General features: G+C 42.9%; 1 protein-coding gene across 1 annotated transcript in view; it reads right to left on the bottom strand.

The window, feature by feature from the left end:
* HCN4 (hyperpolarization activated cyclic nucleotide-gated potassium channel 4) overlaps positions 1 to 25,239 on the bottom strand; it is a 108,220-nt gene that overhangs the window by 82,601 nt on the left and 380 nt on the right. The window contains 1 exon segment of the mRNA XM_009319916.1: positions 24,913 to 25,227. Within this exon segment, the coding sequence (XP_009318191.1) occupies positions 24,913 to 25,227 (315 nt within the window).

The following is a 25,239-nucleotide window of genomic DNA, read 5'->3' as shown; positions in this document are numbered from 1 at the left end:
TATGGCATACTGACATACTATAAATACATGCTACCTGCCCCTGAGTGGGGCACATCTGTGGCCTTAACTTCTGTTCTTGCTCTGTAGTGTTTGCACTGTCAAGAGAAAATAGACTTGAGCAACCTCACCTCTAAATTAACAAAGCTTCTTGGATGTTTTCAGCTTGTGCTGAAAGGCAGCCAACTCTGGGTTGAACTGAGGCACTGCCTGAAAGTGCACGGAAAAGAAGCAAAACTAAAAATGCATCTAACTGGAAATGCCAGGGAGCCAGGATATTCTCACCAGCAACGGAATTTAGCTCAGACACCGTGGCCAACCTTCCTAACCTTACAGGAACAGATCTTTAATGAACATATCTTGCTAAAACCAAAACCAAAGACAAATCCAATTGCTCAACCAAGCCCAGGCAGGAGCCCTGGCTCAGTGCTGACTCAAGAAACAGAGTGCCACCTACTGAGTCACAAATGACATCTCCATCCTCTGCTTTGCATGGGGAGGACTTGCTACATTATTCCTTTAAAGAGCTGATGAAAATCTGCTCTTTTCTCCAGAGTGGCAGCTCCCTTCCTCCCCTCTGGATTGCATGTTGAATTAGACACTGCTGTGCTCACCAGCAACTATCCTGACAGGAAAGAGGTCGCGCCTTAATTCCCAGGACTGCTAGTCGGGCTAGAAATAGAAATCATCTTTTGTAAAGAGCATTAGCGTATGTCAGTGTGGCTGAAGCAGCAACGGTGGGAGGAAAGTTTACTCCAGAAAGCAGCCACTCACATACGTATCTGAACACAGGGGAGAGAGAGAGAGAAAAAGCAGGAAGAGAGCCTCCCCTGTCTTTGGAAGCATTACTTCTCCGAGATATGAGTAGGCGTATTTCTACTGGAGAGTTACAAACTTTGCATTGCTCACAGAGATAATAGGAGGAACATGGTGATTCACTGCTCCTAAACACACTAAAGGACACTTAACCAGCTACCGAGTCCAAGAATTCACTTGCTAGAAGAATTCATTTATTTATAGGGAGTTATTCAAATACCTGTGCACTTGAAAACCTCTTTGAAATGAACACCCACCAAAGAAAGAGTCAAGTGACTTACAAAAATATTCTGCATGCTATATAATAGGAAATGATTATGGGGACCTAGCTAAAGAATAAGATAAACAGTTTTAATTCCTTCTGACCTATCTATGCAAATAATATGTATCCTCTGCCATCCTGAATAAAACCCATGAGAGCGCTGATAATTAGCCATGCATTACAACAGCATGAGGAAAAGAGCTCTGCTGTGTCCCGGCCTCCTCTAGAATTCCCTGGCTGCCTGCTTCGGCAGCACTGGCTGCTCCTCATTCAGCCACGGTTGTCCCTGTCTGTTACAGAACATGGGCTGCACCAAATTCAGCTTCACTGCCAGTTGTTGATGTGGAAATACATAGAAAATAAACAGTGGAGATACACCCGGGGCTGATACAGTGGTTAAGGGCTACGCTCAGATTACCTGCACCTATGGGTCTAAGGAAGATGTTCCAACTATCTCCTCATGATGACAGTACGGAGGCAGGACTGGGCGCCCTGTACAGCTAGTAGTCTGAACTGTTCATCTTTCTTTTGAACTTAGATGCCGTAGTCATCATGATGCCTCAGCTGGGTATCAGAGAGTAAGTGGAATCAGTGAGTTACTAAGATGGGATACAACTCTGCATGTGATTAACTTTCCTATCAGGAGCAAAAGGACTATTAGCTAGTGATGAATTTTAAGTGCTTACATAAACAGGTGTATGATTAGAGATATCTCACAGCACAGCATCCGCTACAAATAAGGTGTATGCCTTGGAGCACTTTGCATCTAGGTTTCTTAAAACTCACGCGTTGTCTTTGACAAAATTTTCATTGAATTCAACTGTCAGTTTTACTTGAGGCAAGATATTTTCCAAGGCCTGTATTTAGCCTTTGACTTAGATTATCTCCAATCTACATAATTGCTCACCTAATCCCCTCTGAACAGTGCAGAATGCAATACCGTGTTTCGAGTTTAACACATATGCTCATATTATTACCTTAAAATATAATTATGTGATTTTGGTGAGTGGAAAATTAAGAAAGCTATTGCTTTTGTAATACTTTCAAATGGCATTTGCAGTCCAAGCAAGGTAGCATGTTAGCTTTTTATTGCTTCTCTATCATCAATTTTTAAATCTAACACTACATTTTTAAACAATAATCAACATTTTTCAAAGTAATGTCCATACATTAATTAAATCCCAACAGACATAATTAAGAACGTATTATCATCCTATATTACAAACAGATAGACTATGAGATACTAAAGATTTAAGTAACTTATTCTGAGGTAGAACTACTACCCAGAAAATATGGTTGCCTGGTTTCAGAGGAGGTTTCCAGTCATGTTATATACTGTAATTTGATCAGTAGCAGCAAAGGGGAAATTTCCTTTCTTTTCCATTGTAAAAATATAAATATACACATTACTTAGTGATATTTTTATTCCAGCTATAATACTTGACAATTTGCAAACAACACGTTTGAGGCAGTGATGCATTTAACCAATTATAACATAATACATTGTGAATTATGCCCTTTCTTTAACTTATAAAACACAATGCATTATATCAATATGAGTTAGCTTAAATTATTAGTTCTTTGATAGTGCCTACAATACACCCACTCTACTGTCAGGCTTCTTAAAGAGATGAAGATTTGTGTGATGGAGATTTTTAAAGGAGAATTCAAAAGAATTGAGGACTAGTAAAGCAGACCTTATGTCAAAGGTAATCTACCAAGGAATGCGTTTGAACTACAAAACAGCTCAATGCTCTGAATAAACATGGAGTTTGGTAGCTGTTGGCACAGCCCCTGCTGCCAGCATGGTCAGAGCAGACCACAGACAGCACCGCAGTGGACAGCCCCCTCGGACGAGCCTGGACTTTTATTGCTGTGACTATAAAAGCCTTGGACCTTGCACTTCCCACCGGCTCTGGTCAAAAACTGCAAAACGCAACGTGAGCTCATTACCAGAGGAGTTACCTTTTTCATCAAGTATTAGCTAAAGAGAAATGGCAAAGCCTTCGCCTTGTGTGGGCTCTGGTCTCTGCAAGGAGGGATAACATGCCACCTGCCGGGACCTCCAGGGAAATCTCCCCTCGGGGGCTCTTCTAGATAGCTGGGACACTCAGCATTGCCTATGAGAGCTGCTAGAGGAGCCACCAAGAAACTGGTGGTGATTGTCCTTCACGAAAATGAGATTTATCAAGATAGAGACATTTCTATGGCCTCCATCTAGTCAGTTTAAAACAGGCTTTGTGAATCAGCCAAGGCAAACAGCCCTGACGTTCTGCAACTTTGTTGGAACAACTTCATTGCGTTTCCTGGTTTTCTGTCTCAGAAAACCCAAGCACTTTGTATTATCTTTGTGCTGAAGCGCACCGGTCATGAACCAAAACCACATTAAGAAAAATATTGTTCAAGCATGTAAAAAAAAATGGAACCTTACCCCAAAGAGCTGCTGACATCCCTTCTCATAAGTGTATTTAACTTTCACTCAGATAGGGAAGCTGATGATAGAATTTAAGCAACTTGGCTAGGACAACAGCACTCTAACTACTAGATAGTGCTATCTTTCACTCAAGTTCCTCCAAATGCCATACGGTGTATGTGAACTACACAGCAAGTGGTATCACTAAGCTCAGTTTCATGGAGACTGAGCAAACCTTGTGGGGTGTCGTTTCATTACAGTCTGAGGCATGTCAGGACAGAAGAGTTCACGGAGGCTACAGCGCTGCTGCCTGGCTTGCACGTGTCCTGGGATAATGAGAGTTCTGGACACCTAATCTGTAAAGTCAACATCTACCACCTAACCCTGCAGTGTGCTTAATAGAAACTGTATGAGCATTTTCAAGAGTTTTATGTGCAATCTGCCATTCAATAAATGCAAATGTATTGGAACACTTACACCTAGTCCTTGGTCCGCAGACATACTGTATCACACAGAAACAATATGCTCCTGCACTTCATTTCCAGTAATGCTGAAACATAAACAAGTCACAAGAATAAGAAAAGTCATGGTGGATTCTGCATGAAGTAGTCAATTGACCACTCTCCTCAACTCCCACTGCCTTCCTGCCTGCAGATATCATCCTAACAAATTAAACCGTATCTTAAATCTATACTTAGAACCCAGTCTTCCCAGAGAGGTAAAAATAAACAAGATTTCATTTCCCCCTTTGGGGAACGGACACACAGAAACAGAGATAGCCACAAGAGACTTCGTTTGTTCTGGCTCTAAATTTGGAGTATGGAGGCCAATAGAGTATACATCCCATTTCTGACTAAAAACAGCATTAGTAATATTTCTCACTTGCCTGGACGCAGCTATTACTAGCTCATGGAGAACTCCCCTGTACCAAGCTGCAAAAGCAATGAAATTTTTGTGGCTACTACCTGTAGGAAAGCTTATTCCCTCTCTCTTTGAAGGCCCAAAAGAAGAACATTTACACACTGAACCCAGACAATTTATTGTTGTCCTCATAGCACCACTGAGGTGATCAAAGATACAAATTGTTCTGCAGTGGAAATTCATTGCAGCAGTGGCTGGAGACACCATTGGGAAGATAATATGGTACAGATTCAGTAGGAGATTTATAAGCACAAGTTTCCTCTAGAAGGAAACCAGGTCAGTACAACCACTGGCAAACCAAGCTCTAACCTGTCTGGACGGACTCCTCTCCCTGCTGGTGGTACGTTAGACCATTTCAGGCTCCCTGTTGAGGGAAGATATAGACAGATTGCACACCGCCTGCTGGTGGTCTGGGATTACCTCCCATACAGCCACATCACTACATAAGATGTGTTCCACTCCGTGGCTGTCTCATGAAACTTCATCAGAAGGAACCTGCAACACCACATCCTCCCAGAGTTAAAGAATTAAGTACAATTTTCTATTTGTAGCATTTAACCAAAACTGTGCTCATGGCAGAAAGCCCAGGCCAGAGAGCTTAACCCTCTCTTCATATCCCACCCTACTGCGCTCATAAATATGTCTTGATATCCCCCTCCCCTGCCCCCCCGGCCCCTGCTGAATCCCAAAGGTTTTCAAGGTGTTAGATGTGTATTGATTTCATAGAGCTCCCAGAATACATTATGTATGAGACTGACATGCTAAGGGCCTGGCAATTCTGCATTGTTTGATCTTCTGAAATCTCTCGCTTGTATGAATATGGAAAAGTTCCTCTTTGTTTGCTGTCCATTGATCCAGACGTTGACCCTTCTCTGTGTGCATTTATCTCTGATGATTTAATAATGAAAAAGACCAATAAACTGAGGAAAGCAAGGAAGCCCCTTTAGGGGGACTTATTGCCATGGAAACGCGCCATATGTTGTTGTTGTAGAAAATGGATAGATCAACAAGGGCTGCAGCTTCCAAGTCATCATGAATATGTTGTGGAATGTGAAGGACTAAAGCTTAAAGGCATGCCTAAGTTGTGACATTATGAAGTTCAGGCCCTGGGCCATATCCAGCATCTAGGATGACCCAAATTCAAACGTTTGGGCAGTCTGTTAGAAAGGTGGATCTGCACTAGGGAGTTCTGAATTGTCTCAAAAAGCAGCAATATTGGGCCAAGGGTTTGATTTGTACCCAAGTATACGAAGGAAAGGGACTGTGTCTTATTTCGGAGTGCCCAGACTCCAGTTTCTTGGAAACATACAGGTAGAGATTTTAAAGCCTACTTCTCTGAATCTGATCTTTCTCCCTTACTTGCCAGAGTATTAACAGCAACTCACACTTACATGATTCAGTGCTGCAGGTACAGACTTTACATCTATATAGATGATATAGATACATGTATGTATGACTATTAGTTCAGAGCAAATGCTACTGCAAGAGTGGCAGAGGACATACGACACCAGCTGATGTAACAGGTATCTTCCACCAACTTATCTTCTTGGTAAGTTACAAGGATGACAGGCAGGATTCTTAACTCTTTCATATTGACATGGCTCTCTTGACATAATATGAGTTTACGTGAGATGAGAATGTCAGCCTTACCACTAGGAACCCAAAGTCACTAAAATTAAACACTAAAATAGGGCAGAGAGATGGCAGGAGTCACGTAAGTAGATAAGAATCACAGTTTAGAAAGTGGGGGACAGTGTAGGGGACACTGCTCTACTTTCTGCTAGCTGTTGTTTTGCTTCGGATTGACAAATTTATGCCCTCATAGAATCATAGAATCATCCTTCTTGTAGTGAGGGGCCCAAAACTGAACACAGTATTCGAGGTGCTGCAGTATTCGAGTTGTGTCTGCACAACTCATGCTATGCAATAGGCCACAAAGAGGTGACAAACACATGCAGCAGATAGTTAAGTCATCTGCCAGGCTGAGAAAAAGACTTCTAGCCATCCGAGACGCTAAAAATGTTCCTCCTAGGTATTGCTATCCCACAGCTTGGTGTTGATTAGGAATCACAACTCCAGGCTCCCCAAATGGAAAGCGGGGTGAAACAGAAGGTCTCTTATTACAACATCTAGGCTCTCATAGAGGCTCCTAGAGGCCCAGGTTTGGGGTACCCACCATAACCTTTGAACTATGCACCACCAACCATCTCCACAGCAGGTCACCAGTGGGCTTAAGCAGCCTTAGAAACAACTACGTATGTCATTTAGCTGAGTAGCTGGCCATTTACATCCAGTTACTTTACGATGAAAGACCAAAAAACAGAGGAAGGGCTTCCTGTGCCTGAGGATGGATCAAACCTGAGCCTGATCCAGCTGTCGTCCAGCTCCATTGCTTCATTCAGCTCCTTGAAGCAATTTACTCAATGAGATACATCTCTGCTTGCAGGATAAGGCACACGTGCTCTCTCATATTCTCTCTTCAACTTTTGAAGTTACCAGGATTTATATCTGAGACAAGTAACAGCATCTGCCAGGCTTCAGCACCTGTGCACACTTATTCCTACCACTCTGCATGAGCCCTGGATATGCCAGATGGGGCAGGGAGGAAAAGTTTAACCTCCTTCTTGTTTAATGGCAGGATGGGAATCCCAAAAGCTGCCAGAAAGAGGTAACAGAAAGTAGTTTGGGGTTTTCCAATGGTCTGCTGAAATGATCATATTCAAAGATGTGTTACTCTAAAGGCTCAAAACTTCCTAAACCACATGCTCACTGAAGAGAGAGAAAGCCAGAGTGACAGAACATGTTCTGGGCATGTAGCTTTCATCCCTGACAAGGGCACTTCACCACAGACCTAGTGGTTACGTAGCACGGGGGTAACAGGACCTGGAAGAGAGAGTTCGCTCCCAACTTACACTCCCAAGTCAAATGCCTTCTTTAACAGGCATTGCTTCTGGATTAAAAACACTTTGGCCAACAGGGATACCAACTCTAGTGCAAATTTTCTGCCTACCCTGTGAACAGCAGTATGGCTTCAAGTGTTAGAGGCTGAGGAAATGCCAAAGGAGCAATGTGTACAAACCATGGACTGGGATGGATGGAGCACATATTTTGTACTGTTTCCAAACTTCGGCCCCTACTGATCAGTATTACTCCATGAGAATCAACAGGAGAACACTGATTTACATCATAACTTTCAGCACTGGTGGGAAATGCTAATGCTGGCATCACTGTTTCAGACGAGCTTCAGCACGAAGTGCCAGCCATAAGCCTCCTTCTGTGGGGAAGATGGGGGTGGAAGGGAGTATGACATCTAAAATGATAACGAGGTAGTGACTACGTGTGTTTCCATTTCAAAAGCAGAAAATATTTTTCCTCCCCAACTCTCCTGCTGCTAACATCAGACTCTTGTTTGCAATGAGTTATTCAGGCTGGATTGGAGCACAATGAATCCTCAAAAAGACTAATGCTGCTGGGATCTTGGGGCTATTCAGGTATCCAAGACCCCAGACGAGATGAATCACCTTCTAAAAATGCATCAGTTAAGGAAAAAAAAAGTCCAATTCCCTCTGATTATTTTAGGTCTCAGAAGAAACATACTGTGCTAAGGCTATGCTTATCTAAGGCATCCACGTGAATCCACTATCCCCTCCAAACATCGGATGCTGAATTAATTACTGCATGTACTGAAACAGTGTGTAGCTCACAAGAGATTTTTTCCTTTTGACCTCAAAGCACTTTATGGCAGGTGGCCGAGTCTCACCATCAGCACCTGCCAGCTGGGGAAACTAAGGAACGGAGAGGCAGTTATTTCCCGAGTGCCTCACTCGCATGGAGGTCCACAGCAGAAAGGAGAAGAGAGAGCAGGAATCCCAACATCCACTCCAGTGTCTTAAGGCCACTCAACTCAGCTCACGACTTAGCTCTTCAGCTCCAGAGAAAGGCAGTTCCTTATACAAAGAGCCACTGTGTTCCAAAACCCTTTTCAGTTTCTGAGAAACTATTATTTGGTGTCCCCACAAACATTTCCGCATTGAACTGACTGAAATGAGGAAACCCAGCAGAAGCTTAAGGGCAGCAGGAGACTTGGGGAAAAATGAGGAGGACTTGGTGAAAGCTCTGAGATAGGTGAATGGAAAACTGAGGAACGGGACATTTAAAATACTCCCCTAGAAACGATAGAGTCAGACACACTCTTCACCCAAACAGGACACTTCGAATCACCAGTTATACAGAATATCAAAAATTCAATGGCCAGATTTGGGGCATGTAAGGCCTCTCCCCTCACGTCACATTGGTAGGAGCCATTGTGGCTTTTCATCTTCCTGTGTGGCATGGAGCATGCTACATAACGCTCCTGTAAAGGAAGAAGGTGCTAGGGGATCTGGGCATTTTCACTTAACACATACCTGCCTTTTGCCAAGACTCAGGATGGTGCTGGATCTCTCCCGCACTTTCCAGGACACACTGCAAATTTCTGACTTTTGATCTTTTGTAGAAAGGGCGCACCTTTGTTGTGTGATGGGGATTCTCAGGGATTTCTCCTTTATCAAAGCTCTAATCCCTGTTGCAGGGTCTCAGTGACCTGCACGGTCCTCTCCAGCCGTTTGTTCCAGTCAAGAAACCTTCTGGAGCAAGTTGTAACTGCAGCCCCTTCTTTCCTCACCATTCCGAATCCCCATTACAATCAATGGGAGTTTGCATAATACCTCTCTTTAAAAAATATACAAAACAGGAAAACACTGGTTGCAAAACACAGCAGCTTGCTCTAACTCTACTATAATGTCCAGTGCTGCTCCTCCAATATATACAGTACTTTTCTCCCAGAGACATCCAGACAAATAGTGATGGGCACCATTAAAAAATGCTTAGATAAATCTTTTCCACTGTGGGCTGGGCTTGATCTGCTCTATTTAAGTCAATGGAACACAGCCATTGAGCCCTGGGGGAGCAAGTGCCAGCCCTAAATCATTTCTTTGATTAATTGTTCTTGGGAAGGAAGAATTCATTAAGCATTCCGCTCAGCAATTAGAAATAAATATATTTTTAGAATGAACAACCTGCCAGAAACAAGTTGTTTCAGAAATATATTCAGATTGATGCAGCCCATTTTCCATCAATATACAGCAAGGAGGCTCCAGCCTGCCAGTTTCCACCCTAAGCTAGAGGGACATTGCAGAAAAAGGTAGGACAGTCCTGTCGCTGAGGAACTACTTGTGCTGTCTGCACAACTCAAGTTCAGATTCTGTGAGCATCTCTCTAGAAAATAATGTAGTTTCTCTGTATATTAGGTTTCCAGACATAAAATGGGAATAAATATCCCTGCTATTTCACAGAAATATTACAAAGCTATTTCTACAAACAGCTGGGACAGTGCAGATATGATAGTCATGAAAACTCAATAAATAATGAAAAAAAACCACCTGTATTTGCACTTCAACATCAGGGCTCAGACACACAACAAAGTGAATGTGAAATAACAATCTCTCTAAAGATTTTTGGACATATGACCAATATAATTTCCATAGAAATCAGGTATAACTGAAACATGCAAGTAGTTTTGTTGACACAGTAAACAATTACCAAAAGGACAGTGGAACAGGTATCTATTCCAAGGCAGTGATATTTGAGCACTTTCCTGCCTATTTAAGGTGCAGATTCCACTGACAAATGAGGTGTAAGTGTATATTTTAAAACGACCTGATCCTGTTTTAAATTTTAAATCCCCTTACTTCAAGGCAGGAACTTATCACAGAGCTCCTTCTATTTTCTTTTCCTCTTTTGATGAGGACAGGCTCTATTCATGCCTGAAGCCCAGAGAAGCACATGCAACTGCAAGATGAGCAATGGCACTTTCTGGACTGGGGAGGAGGGCTGTGGCATCTGCAAAGATGTACTTCTGCTCCCGAGTCTGGAAGAAGAAACCCCCAAAGAACCTAAGCATGCTCTGGATACTGAAAGTTACAGCCACAAAAGACTATTCCAGGCTTTTAAATTTTGTGTCTTAAAAGAAAAGACGTGTCTTATCCTTTGCTTGAGGTGCCTAGAGGCAAGTCTATTTCCTGCCCTGTTTTGGGTACCTAGGATGGCAGCAATGTCTCGATGAATTCCATCTTTTCCAAGAAGCAACACAAGAACACACTCTCAAAGGCTCTCTTCTCTAAAACATGAAATATACTTGTAGTTTTTTATTTCTACACATACAGGACCCAATTTCAAGACCACTGTAGCAGGCACTGACTTAACTGATTTCAGGAGGAGCAGGGATACGCTAGCATATTATGTAAATTAGCTGGGAACTTGTACACTTCGATAATGCTTGCTTATGTGATTTCTGTGTTTTTCTTCGTTTTAGTTAATCTAGTCCTTCTGTTTAAGTAAGCTTAGTAGTAAGGCAAAAGCTAGGGTTTTCCTCCGTGTTCTTTCAAAGTCATCCCACCAGAAATATATGTGATATGACTCAGCCCAACTGGCTGGCACTCAGTAGATCACAGGAAGGCTGACAGAGAGACATATAAAGATGGTTCAGTGATGAGGGTACCTGGAGGAAAGCTCTGCAAGTCACTTGAGCCAACATCCTCAGCTCTCCCTGGTTTCAGTGGGCAACAGCAGAAAGTCTTTCACTGGAGTCCAGGAAAAGCAGATAGCAGATTAGCTCTGCTCTCAAGTATATCCAAAAACATTTTAGCTCATTAGATATTCAGATCGTAAATTAGGAATCTCCTTTATGAAAGACATCATTGAATCAGAAATAGCTATTTTGTGGGCGAAGAGCAGAAAATTCAGTGCTCTAAAATACCTCCACTGTAGCAACAGAGAGCTAGCCTCACTAAATCCTGCTTTGAAGATCCATTCCACAAACATCAAAACGTGAATGTAATCTGGTGTCTCCCACTGTAGTGCAGTATCAGCAGGTCTCAGACAGTGCTAGACACAGTGCCCATATGTGCCTCAGAGGTACGTATACAAGAGAGACAGGCCAGAAGTAGCTCCAAGGAGTAAAACTGATTCCCAGTGTCACCCCCACTAGCCGCAATGGATTCTCACCAAGGAATTTGGCTCCATACGTCTACTGATAAAAACTAATTTCAAAGAAATGATGACCTATCCTTCTACATCCACAAAAAGCCCAGTGTGTGGAGAAATAATTTTACCTAGCACTGTAGCGAGGCTAACTCTGGGATGAAATGCAGCAGTTAAGCAGTACACAGCAGAACAACATGCAACTACGGCTTCAGGGCAGGGTATGAATAAAGCTGAAGCACACCATTTAAACTGTACTAAAATTACTCACAGCGTTATCTGGCTGCCTATAAAAGCTAGTAGTCTGCTCTGTCAACAGTCATGGATTTTGAATGATCAAGGCAGTTTATATTACTACAAAACTACTTTATTTGGAGTATCTTCCCTTCAGCTTTCTGAGCTAACCAGGACCATATATATTTTTCATTTGAAAAACAGTTGTCGAAGAGCTTGTGGAGAAATCTCTCCCCTCCTCTTGTGACCAGCTGTAGGAAAGCTATGCTCCACCTTGAACCATTACAATTGGAGGTATAGCCAACCATATGTCTTTTTCCCTAACTGGACTGCAGATCTTAGTATCCAAGTTTGGGGCAGGCACAAGTTTCCATTTACCTGTCCTTACCTGAAAGAGGTGCTCTTTCCTCGGAAAAAAACTCAGCCACAAGGATGTGTACGGAAAGCAAGGCCTAAAGCTTATTCGTGGGCCAAGCTGAGGAAATGTGAATGACTAACGTCAAGGCATCTTGTTCAGCTCTTTCACAGCTTGTCTCTGTACATCTTATCTAAGAAGACTGGAAAGAAATGCTGATGGCCTGCCATTACTGAGAAAATGTGTGTGTGATGATTACACTAGAGGAAGTGTTTAAGAACAGCTCAGCCTTGTGAAAATAATACCCTATAACAGCTGCCAAGTCCCAGAGGGGTTACATCTCCTGACTCCCCAAGTCATGCATGACTTCCATACATCAGTGTCTCCAACAGCTATGGTCATGGATAGGCATTGTCTTTCATCTCTATGGACAAGCCAACACCTCTGTCATTTCCTATTCACCATGGGGTGCTCTGCCCTGCAAAGACGGTTGTGCTGATTGGGGGACTGAGCTTTTGGGAAATTTCACTGCTTTTTTTTTTTCCTGCTTTTAAATTTCGGCTATGAGAAACAAAGGACTGGAAAGACATCTGAGGTCTTTTAGGGTGGGAGGAAGAGCAAAAAAGAGGCAGTGGTGGTCTGGACGTGGGAATCACCATCCTGTGGTATCAGAGAGAGTGATCTTTGTACAGATGTTTGACACACTCAGCACTTCTCACATCCACATCCTTCATGAGGTATTGTATTATTAGATGCACCCCCAATGTTATGTATTAATTTCCAAAGCAGACTCATTCACACACACATAACACATCCACCCACATGCAATAATGCTTAGACAGACACAAAGCCATCCAGCAGCCCATTATTTGGGGTGGGAACAGCTTGAATTAGCTCATAATGAAGCTTAGCCTTAATTCTACTGAGCTAGAGAAGCTGGGAGCTGTGCATTGCTCTCCTGACTGGCTGCAGATCTCAGAGCAGGGCAGACGATGTCAAGGCAAATCCTTTTTTTGACTGCAGTGCAGATTTTGCTGTGTGAATTTGCTTGCAGATGAGGCTTCCAGGTCCCCTGTTCAAAAGCAGGAGCCCTAGGCCATAGCCACATCTGCCACCGTTAGCCTAAATGCTTGTTTGCGCTGCAAAAGGGGCACACAACCAGCACAGCTGCCCTTGTTTGGAAGTCTATGCTTTGGCCCAACTTTCAATCAATGTAGGTAGGCAACAAGAAGCCAGAGGAATCCACCCCATTTGGGTGATGGATCAGGAGCAGATGAGAGAGGAGGGCCTGTGGTGCAAAGAGACAGCACAGTAGCCCAGGAATACACCGAGAGAAGCTCCGAGCAATGTAACTTTACACGGTGTTTTGCAAAACTGAGGACCAGAAACTTTCCAAATGCGGTCAGGGTTGAGCCAGCCATTGCCAAATCTGGAGTTTGATTTAAGTATGCCTTTGACCCAGGCATTTGTTCCACTTCCCAACTGCGGAACAAGCCTAGCTGTTCTCTAACCATAGCATACACAGTGTGTCACCTTAACCATGGCTGGCATGATCTGAAGCACACTTGTGTTTGCACTAAAAGCCAAGGGTCACAAACAATTATCTGAAAGATTCAACAGTCAGCGAGCTTAGAGGATGTTTTCTGAAGCTGCCACGCCACAGAAAAGGGCAGACATCTTGCCAGCTCCTGTGCCAGACCTTTTACTCAGGAGTGTTTTACTGAAGTCAAGAAGTTGCATATTCCCAAAGAAAAGGGTAGTGCACTTTGCAATACACATGATCGGTGAGGCAAAGATGGAACATTTTCTTTTTAGAGCACCTCCAAACCCCATGCAGGGGCTGCACAATTCTCATTTACAGACACAGAAGGTAAAATTCATCTTGTCTCCCTCCCCACGCAGGCTTTTTCCTATCTTTTTCCAGACTAGTTCTAAATGTGCCACACAATATAGCACCACACATGGAACTGTACAGGTATTGGTAACCAGTTTCCTTATTAAGACAAAGGAACCAACTATTCAGAAACCACCTAACGGTACATGGATCTACTCATTTTTGTGGTCCTAACAAAAGATGGACAAGAAATGTAACCAAATCTACAGCAGTACACAGAAAAGGATAATCATGAAGAAATTCTCATGAAACTGCCTTGTCGATATTAACCACACCCTTGCTGACATCTACTCTGGCATCTTCTGTTACATTAAAATATTTTAGAGTTCTACAGCATCTTCCATGGCCCCTGCCAGTACCATCACCCCTTTTTCAAAGCTGGAGAAATCAAGGCACAGAGTATTCAGTTCAGGATGGTTTGTAGGGTCAAAACCAGGTGCCTGACCTGCCTTCCAGTTTGTCCTTCTATCTCTTATACCTTGCTTACGATTCAAAGTGTATCCCAGCTAAATGAGCATGGGAGAATGCATACAAATGGTGTGTATAGGCATCAAGGAGAACAGACCATGATCTGTAGTCTAGACTGGTCCTTTCTCCTGCCCTCCCCACAATTCACAGAAAACCAGGGATGGAAAAAAATATTGCTCTTATTATTAATAGAAGTATAACTTGTGCACGCATTAGTGCTTTAAAGCAAAGGGGGAAAGATCAAGCATCAAGAATTTGTGCTTTATGAACACGGGTTTGCTATTGTTAAAAAAGCTGCATAGAGTCAGTCATCATTATCATTTCTGTTATCATTTTGACTGTTGGGAGAGCTAGTCCAAGCCCTGACACTGCCAGGAAACGTCACCTTTGCACTGCTTCACTATGCCTAATGCAACTTCTGCTTCTCTGCAGAGAGCCAAGATGCCACTGCACTTGCTCAGCCCACACCCCTGTGCTCTGCACCATCCCTCCAAGCCTAGTCACAACGGTGGACAGAGGTGAGAGAACACACAGAGCAGGGCTGGATAATTAGGGGCCTCCACTTCCTCCCATCCTCCAGAGACACACACACACGCACGCGCACACACAACTCCTTTGCAGATGAGACATTGCACTGGGTAACAATGATGATAGCGCTGTGATGAGTTAGCACCTTGCCCTGAAATCACGTGTGAAGCAACGGCTGGGAGGAAGGGACTTATTAATGTGGAGTCCCTGAGTCTTTGGAATGCAGCTGTTATCTCCCTCACAAGCTTCGGGCCGCTGATAACTTTGCAAGACATTTCTTTCCCACACCCAGGCAAATCCAAATGTACTTCGCTAGGTTTTCCATCCCCCAAACATACAGGGGGTGGAACTGAGCATCAGACTGTAACAGTGCTCAGCAGCTCTCACCAGGAAAACTGAATCCCATCAGAGTTCCTCTGCATACAGTCTCATTGGAGCTGCGTACAGGGATGAGGAGTTACTCAGTGTACAACTACTGATTTCCTGGCAGTCACAAGAAAGCACAGCTGTGAAAAGAAAAAAAAGGAGTTACAGCTCCTGCATTAGAGTCAGCTGGCAACCTGTGGCACCTCTCCTGCCTCTAAGCTCTTTAACAATAGATGCATAAACACAGACAACCTCTCCATCCAAAGAGGCAGAGATTTAAATCCGTAATTAGCACATTTGGACGAGTCACCACAAATAAGATTAGCTTTTGCGCATCACTGGGGAAGCAGTTGTGCCCCTATAATGTCCAAGTGGTGGGCCCTCAAGCTGACCTTGGAATTCCCCTTTGGATGCTCATCTGCTTTGCTCTCACTGGCACTGTCTTCCCCTGCTGCAGGCAGCATCTCTTCAGGAGTTAACAGCCTGGTTTTACTACAGTCTGGTGCTCATACTAGGCACAGGGTAACCATATTTGATGTCAGCCACTGTGACTATACTGCATAGAATGAATAATTTCAATTTGTAAAGGGACTTCCCAGGTAGCAAACCATTCAACAAGGAAAAGGGACAGAAAAAGGTCGCTACAATAGTACCTTGTTAGCCCAGCATACATCTGCCCTCTCTTCTGTGCTTCTAGAGTCCTAACTGCTTTGTCTGCTGACAAAACCCTGGTTTTAGTGCTGTCAGCACTGCAGAGCTGTAGAGCTGCACAGAGCCAAGCTGCGTTCTCATCTGCCTTGTGCTTCACCAAAAAACCTGCCCATTTAAGCAAGGATACCTGAGCAGTTCTTACTGCTTGTCATATATAAAGCAGCTTTGATTTGGAGACCCCAAGATGAACTTGCAATGCTGCTTGGTCAAGAAACCTTGTCCTGACTTGTAGGCTGAAAAGTGACTGTTTTACAACCGTCTCGCTAAGAAATACTCAGATAACGTGGGAATGAGCACTGTAGTGCTGCTAGAGGAAGAGGTTATCTAAACGTTTCAGAACAGAACTTAAATCAACCCTATTCACCGTAATAACTCTGACTCTTCTGCAACACAGAGCAAGTAAATCTCATGAAGTTATAGATCACTGGACACCAAAAAGCTAATGATGTCACCAGCCAGGTGCTGCCTGATTTGAAAGATGGTTGTGGATATTACACCTACATCAGCAGTCACAGGAATGCATGCGGGACACTGAGAACCAATAAAGGAGGAGAAGAGGACGTAGCTCTCTTCACATGGAAACAAACCCGTGCTCTGTTACAAACCAGGGAGGGGATATAAGAGCATTTGTCAGAGTTGGTGATTTTCTTAATTCTTCCTCTTGGCCTTGAGTTCTGGAAACAGTCTCACCCCTTCGCACGCAGGAACAGCCTGGACCTTGTTCAGCCATAGACCTCATGGCATAAACATTTAGGGGTGAAATCTTATGCTCTCACTAGCCACTTCCCAACCGACTGGCCTTTCCCTTATGCCCATCAGTGGAAATGGGTGTTTCTGAAGTTCTCAAAGACAGAAAAGGAATTGGCACCTTTCTTTTTGAGTGACATTCATCTGTAGGTAAATTGATTTAATAGCTTGTTAGAGTGCCAATTAGAACCAACAATAACTCAATTGACCTATAACTGCCTTGGCACCAACACAGCTTTCAAAAATAAGAGAAAGGAAGAGATCTATGCTCTGGCAGAGATGAGAGCTCAGATGGTTGGTTTCAGGAGCAAACTGAGGGATTCATGGGCTTGCTAATGAGATGCTCGTAACACATCAGAAACAAAGACAAATTTCAATGGTTTCAAGCTAAAATGACACTATGTTATCTCCAGACAAAGATCACTCTTTTATCTGTATAATAAATGGATTTCAGTGCAGCAGCAGTGACTCTACAGCAGAAAAAACTCAGTGCACCAGAAAGCACTTAGCATAGTTACCTAACCAGAATAACACTGTATTGAAAACCTAAGTTTACCTGTTTATAATAGTACCGAAAAGTCCTACACTGACTCTGTGTGTGCCTACCAATAACCACCTTTAGAAAACACATTTTTCCCTCCAATAAAATCTGTTTCACACTAATGCAGTGGAGATTGTGCCGCTATACAGAGTCATCATTTTAAATGCTTAGCTCCAACGATTGAGATATTTCATGTTTAAAAAATAAAAAATGGGTACAGTTTGTCTAAACATTGCTGGGCTGGTAGTGTCAAAGGATGGAAAGAAGGATAATGTGGAAGGGTTTTAAATTACTAGGCAAATGATCCATTCTTAAATCAGGAAAGAACGCAGGGACTGAGAAAACTGAGATTGTCTGAAGAGTCAGAAGGACAATAGCAACTAAGAATATATAGAAGGAGAGGAAACTAATTTGGGGAGACCCACCCCAAAAAAACCCTGAAGGATAAGGATGGAAACTGGCAAGGGAGGGAACTGGACTGAGTAAGGTGCCAAGCACAACATACTGCAACTGGAACATTGTGGGGGGGAGAGGCATTACTAAAAACCAAGGTGAGGTGGAAAACAGTGATCAGATGATAAGCTGGGTACTGGGACCTAGGACTGGCTGGACAAGAAACCTGCCATGAGAAGCCTAGAAAATGGAGATGGGACTGGTGGGATAAGAAACACAAACTTGAAGTGAGGGATGGGGAAAACAACAGGTTGGAGAGAGTGGGGCAGAAGGCGTCATGCTTAGGTACTGGGGAGAAAACAAGCAGAGAGTTTGCAATAAGCAGAGTACGTTTGCCTTTGAAGCCTGGAGAGTAACCCATCATTGGTGCATCATTGTTCTTTTGCTGTAACTGCCTGCTACGGCCATTGCTTAATTCAGAGCAGAGGGCAGTGCAGCATATCCTCGAAAAGATCCGTACCTGCTAATGAACCCAGAGTTATTATTATGGTGAGGATGGGGACCGATGTGTTTGTTAAAACCTTAACAACTGTACAAAACCACTGTATTAAAACTTAGACTGCAAAGTCAAAAGCTCAGGTTATGAAACAGCAGAACGGAGATTAGCTGTATGTATGTGTTACGTTACAGTCATTACATGACTCAAAACAGTTCTTCCCATAGAATTCATGCTTCATTCAAGATGAGAGGAAGGGCTTGAGGCAGATGTGTGCAGGAAAGAGATTTTCTATAGGAGCTCATTTCTTGCACAATCTGGAAGGTTTGCAATAAAAGAGATAAGGAACTGCAGAATGAGATGTGATGGCTAGGGCAGATGAGCGGTGCCCTGAAGATTCCATCTCTGCCAAAAAGTTCCTGCAGAGGTGTTAGGCAAATCGCTCAATCCAAAACTGTAATTAAAATAATATTCTTAGGTGATGATTAAAGAGAACACTATGTCATTGTTTACAGCTCTGATTTTTTTTTTTTTTTGCTATAACAACAGATAAACTAACAAACATCAGAGGCTTGGGAAGAGGGCGGGTGAGAAAACTGAGATTGTCTGAAGAGTCAGAGGGACAATAGCAACTAAGAATATACAGGAGGAGAGGAAACTAATTTGGGGACACCCACCCAAAAAACCCCTGAAGGATAAGGATAGATCAGCATGCCTATTTCTCAGTCTGGCTGCTCACAAAGCAAGTCTAAGAAATGGTCCAAATCAGAATGTCCCATTCCTCTTAAAGCACCCATTACTCTTAAAACAGGTAGTCATTACCTCTGTGCCCTTGTCTTCTGGGTCACAGCGATGTCTGATTCCTTACTAAGCACCCACAGAGGCAGAGCCCTGAACATAAGGTATGCTGCGTAATGCTACATACTCTGCAAAACAGGTCCTCAAATTGACTACACCAAGTTAATGAATGTTTTTGACCTTAATCGCTATGAGTCTCTGCCACCTTGCTATAAACTGGGGATGATAGTACCAGTTTCCTAGCCAAGGTGTCAGGAAGCAAAATGAACATTTATTGCTATTATAGTTGACTATTTTATAAGCGCCAAAGAAAAAAAAAGGCCATGAGGAAATTAACCTGTTTTTTTTCAGAATAGGATCTGAATACGATGAAATAAATATGGTGTGCTATCTTACAAGGAGAGATGGAGAAAATGTTAAATAGTTTTTCACAAAGGAACCATCCCTGTGTGCACTGAATGAGGCATGGGCTTCTGTGGAAGAGATAATGTGTTCATCTATTGGCAGAGATTTGTACGAAGGGCCTGAATTAAGTTTGTGCAGGAAATCTTAATCACGGCTCTTCCTTAAATCTCAATGCTTGTTTTAGTGTTTGTTTATACTCTTTCATCTCATTTTCTGCACATGAACATACGTGAAAATACCATTTTATTACATGATTATAGTCTTAAAACATATTATGGTGATACACAGAGGTGTTTCATTTACTGAGGCCTTCCTGTTCTCAAACGCTGCCTTTTGTAGCATCTGAACATGTCTCATACGAAAAACTATATCCCCACATTGATTGTCGAGCGTGGGATTTTTTATCCTCCCCCTCATGACATGTGAACTAGGGCATGAAGCAAGTGATGACTTGCCTATGGACATTTGAAGTATGGCTGCACTAGTTTGGTCCCCTCAGTTCATGGTCACAAAACCATGTTTCTTCTCCTGCAGCCTGATTCACAGTCCACTGAAGACAACAGAAGTCCAATCCATGCTGTTCAATGGGATTTGGATTATCCCTCATATTATTCCTGTTTGGATCCCCTTGTTCTGCTCCAGCAAAACTGCCCTGGGAATTGGCAGAAAAGTTGTCTGCAGGAAAGACAGCAAGATCTGACTTCAAGAAAGCATCTCCCCTTCCTCAGCTAGTGGTGTCCCCACACTATTTTGCGGCAACTGCCATCAGCACAAACAAGAAAACAAGATAGCCACGTCTATGAGCTGTCTACCAATAAACCTATGCCTGATTTGCACTTTGTGTTTGTTTCTAATGACAGGCACAGGTTCTGCTACCAATGCAACTGTTTCCCCAACCTTTCCCTCTAAGCAGAGGTTTCACTAAACCAGAATTTCAATTTGCTGTACGTAAGGCTCACACAATGGGTAGCTTTCATTTTCCTTTGCTATGAGCAGTGGGCAAGCCACAAGATCAGAGTTTGCTGTTGTAGGCAGCTTCTGAATGTGGACAGGCATGAAGCAAGGCCAGCACAAGCAGCAGCATTCTGGGCAGCAGGTAAAGAAAAGGGCGTTATTGTCTGAGAGCAGGGAGAGCAACACCCACCTAAGTGAACTGCCGAAGTCAGTGAGCAGTGCTGTATGCCTCACAAATTGTTTACCCTTCTAACAAAATAGTGAAAAGCTTACGAATGACAACAATCTCCACAGACAGAGCAGCACTCCGTGAGGCACTCTGGAAATCAGTTCTACTCAGGAGAGTGGAAAAGGTAAACGCGTATCCTTCCCATTTTTGCCCAATGCCACCAGTGCTATTTGGTTCAGTATTCAGTACTGTAATTAGTAAATCCCACTGACTTCCCACGAGAAGGCAGTCTGAATGACACTGCTTAGAGGTCTGGAGCAGCATGAAGGGGAGAAATTATTTTGTTCTTCAGGAATTCCCCTACCTTATACATCGCACCTGAGCATCTATTATTTCTTTTGGTGCCACAGAAATCTCCCCAGGTTCCGAAGCAGAGAGGAGGCTCTGGCAGAGGAAGCAGATGAAAAAAAAGGATCTGTCTCCAGACACGTATTACAAGTAAGGGACAACAGTGGAAAGCAAAATTCCAAAATCTGAAGTTGGGACTGTTACTGAGTGGAATATTTTCCATTGTTTTCAAGGAGGCAGCAGCTTCTCTTTACTGTGAAGAAGTTAATACATTACTGGGCAGTGAATAATGTGCAGTTCTATTTACATCCACTGTTTGGACTATTTTGGTCCTTCAGATAGTGTATCTGTTCTCAGGCCTTTCTAAAAGCAGCATGCTACACTTTTTTGCAAGCAATTCTGGATAGCAGCTACAACCAATATGCTTCAGTCAGCTACAAACTAGATAGATCATTGTTTGTCTAGAATTTTTTTATTAAACCAATTGTACTGAATCAATGCTTCCTCCGAGCAATAAATTACAATTCTATCTACCCAGTGAAAAAGTTTTCAAAATTGCAGATAAATCTTGATCTAGGAAATATAGTTTGGCTCTGCACTGATGTGCGATCAACCACAGATGCAGATAAACTCAAGCCGCTAGCACATACATCTGCACCTCAGAATAGGAGCTAGTTTTCTTATTTTCATCAGAAATTGCTGAGACACCTTTTAAGTGCTTCTAGAACTAGTCCACTGCATTAGTCATGAGTACTCAGGGGCACCGAGTTTGTTTTTTGTAAAGGTCATTTGGTGTATTTTCCCCTCACAATGGACTAAAACCAGAAATCAACAGAGCCTTAATCTATATTAATTTGCTTTACTCTTGGAGGGTCATAGATTTGATGCTGGAATTAGCCATGTTAGATGCTAAAACGATAATTTAATGAGACTATGATGAAAGCCTCTGTTCTACTCTAAAACAGGAACTCCTCTCATGTTGTGCAAAGGAGAAGCAACTCCATAAAGTCAGAGGAATTACACCAATGTCATTTCACAACAGAATCAAGCTCCAGTAAATGGGGCTGGAGTGTTCCATTCAAAAGCTCACATCTCGAGCTGTACTGAGACAGGAGTCATGAGGTCTGGAGCTCTACCAAAATGCCTGGAGATGCACCTCACTCTCAGAGGTGAAACTGCTTTCTCCAAAAAACCAGAAACCAAGATCTGGGTCTAAATATTTGAGTATTAACTTGAAACTTGTACACCAAATGCTACTGCACAGCTTTGGTGACAGCAAGGTGCAGGATAATGGAGACTCATGCCTCTTACAAGATCCTAATGCTCCAGAATCTGCACCCATCTCTAACAAGGAGCAATCACGCACTGCACTGCATAATTCGCAAAGCAGAAAATAGAGTCCTTTGGGTCAAGGATATAGCTCTTGCAAGTATTTTGATAATATCTGCTCTTTGGTGCAATCTGCTGCATTTCAGAGGACAAAAAATGTTATTCATATTCCTGTGAGTTGTTTCCAAGAGAGATGCTTTAGTAGCATTCAGAGAAGGAGGGAATATAAAACCCAAACAGAATCTGGGAAAGCTCCCACTCTTCTCCTTCAAGGCAGCCATTGTTCATGGGTCATTTTTCATGGAAGCCCACACATTTTCTCTAAGTGGCAGCCATAGTCAAACAGATATGCTGCAAGTGACCTAGAAACAGAGGTGAACAAAGTTACCGAGAAAATATACATACTGGCCATACAGCAGTGCATCCAACTCCTCCTGGCCCCTTCAGATGTCTCTCTGTACAATCAATACCACTGCCCCATCTGATGTTGATATATAATAACAGGGAGAAAGCACATATTTGTGTGCTAGACTTCTGGCATCAATTTAGAAGAAACACAAAGCGGCAAGATATCAGCCTACCTGGAATCTGACCCCAAGCAGAGAGTGTCTTGCACCAGGGTACAGATATCCAACTCACTGTGCTTTCTCTGCACAAATGCAAAGCTATGTCAGGGGAGGATTTTATTATTAATACTAACGAGTCATACATGCATTCATATATACCTGCATACATATGAACATCTGAGTGTTAGCAGACTCGGTATGATCATCCGGCTTGGGAGAGTCTAGCTTGCCTGCATATTTCATTCCTTTGTGTAAGGCTAGGAGTGGCCCTACAAGCAAGTACCTCAGAAATAAAAACTTACCTCATAATTTATTGTGCTGTTTTAAGGAATAAGCACTGGTTTGCTAGGAATCTTAAAAAAAATAAACTCTTAGTACCATCTCACCTTGGGCAAGGTGGTTACTTCAGCTACTGCTACAATCCTTTTACTGAAGTTTGCCAGTCTGTTTCTACGCTGAAAACGTAGTCATAAAGATGGAAGGGAATAAATCCACTATACAGATACATAGAAGATATGCAAACTGAATGCTACTTTTGCATAAATCCAAATACAATCCAGAGACTAAATCCAAAATTCCTTGAGGGCGCGACACACACAGAACACCTTGCTAGAATAACCCGAGAAAGCACAGTAGTTAGTTTTTAACTCCAGACTCGTGGCAAATAATACAAAGATCTATAGCCAAGAGTATGAAATTGGCTTTGTTCTTTTTAAAGCTAATCACTCTCACATTTCATTGTGTTTGTGAGGTATTACTCGATCAGTCACAACTGGGAGGCAATTTTATACTCCTTCCAATCTGGGCTGCAAGGACTATGTATCGTGATGTAGCTACTGGAAACCCTCGTATGCTTGGTCAGCTGTGTGCTTGGGACACTTGAATGCACTGAATTTAAACGACAGTGCAGTCTTCCAATTCACATAGCCTTCTAATAACATTTGTTAATCCAAGCAAATATCAAGGAATCTGCTGATTGCCAGTGCTGAATCTTCTAAGCGTGTGGACTGCTTGCTAAATCCCTAAAAGGTAGTGTCAAGAGGTTTCTGTCGTTTCTGCCTTTGGACACCCAGATCCACCCTGGAACTCCTTCCTGCAATTATCTTGCTAACTGTATTTTAGGGAATAATGCAACGTTTCTTGAAGAGTCCAAGAATTCAATAAAATCACGCAGTTTGAAAGATATGTGTTTGAATAATGTTCTTCTACTGTGTGCTTTTAAATGTGAGACGTAAGCCAGTTGTAATTAAAGTTGAAGCAATAAACCTTAGCCATTGATTGCACTAAGTAATTAATTATTGATTGCAGTACTTTACATACATATTGCAGAGGACAATTCACCTGTGCAGTAGACAATACTTTACTCAGAAATACCCAAACACAACCCCTCTGCTACACAGAACTATACAAAAATTGGCTCTAGTAAACCCTAGTTTATTAACCCAAGTTAATTTCCGTATTAACCTTCATGGAAATGTTGCTGTCTGAGTGAAAGAAAGCCATTACTTTCATAAAGACAATGTTAACTATTCCCTATCCAAATTAATTTTGCAAATAAGGATTTACAGATGCAAAAGAGAAAATCTTTCTCTGTAAGACTCTGAAGATGTTAAGTTCGTTCTTAATGAATGCTGCTATCCCCTGCACATACCAATTCCTGACAAGCAATGCTGCAGTAAGAAGCCGTATAGAACAGCAATAGTAGCAACATCCTTCCCTAACTCTTGGGATAGGAGAAAGGAGAGGACTTGGAGGTACAAAAATGGGAACTGAAACATTAGTCAGGCAGACCGTATGCTCTGAACTGGAGATGTAGGACTAGTTAAGCAGCAGACACCATGCTTTGAGTCTAGAGTTGTGCATCAGGTGGGAGCATTTTTCCCCATTTACACTGAACTTATGGAGAGGCTTTCCCTTATAAAAAGCCAAAGCAAAAGACATTTGTTCGTTTAAAAACACAATTTAAAATTAGTAATAGTGTGAGAACACTAAAATTAAGCTTAAATATAAATGAAACCTGCAGATTGTTTGACTGGAGCAGATCTCGGATGTGTCCTCCAGCTCCTCTGACTTGGAAATTAACAAGGAAAGTTATGTCTGGGTGTGTGCTCTGTGCGGAAAGGTGGTAGGGGAAGGGCCAGGCAAGTTAGTTCTGAGTGGGCCAGGAAGAGGGGATTGTACCTGAAGTCGCTGTAGGGATGGATGATCCAGAACCCGGCAGACTTAACCCTTTCCTGCTCCCTCTCCACGGCCTTCTGGCTGCCAAACATCCTCAAGGAGAATTTGTTGACCCCCGGCTGGAGCATGGCCCCGAACTGCCTCTGCATGAAACCGGCTTGGCCCAGCCTTTGCTCCTCATCTGGGGTGATCTGGTCGCACCCTCCACCTCCTTCCACTTTGATGGAGGTAGAGGAGCAAGCCCGGGGGGGCTGCTGCTGGGGCTCCGGCGGGGACGCTGGTGGTGGGGGCGCTGGCAGTCCCTGCTCCAGGTCCCCACTGCCGGGGGGG

This window comes from Pygoscelis adeliae, unplaced genomic scaffold (genome assembly GCF_000699105.1).
Source record: "Pygoscelis adeliae isolate BGI_AS28 unplaced genomic scaffold, ASM69910v1 Scaffold303, whole genome shotgun sequence".
NCBI classification, from domain to species: domain Eukaryota; kingdom Metazoa; phylum Chordata; class Aves; order Sphenisciformes; family Spheniscidae; genus Pygoscelis; species Pygoscelis adeliae.
This window is presented reverse-complemented; position numbering and strand designations above follow the sequence as displayed.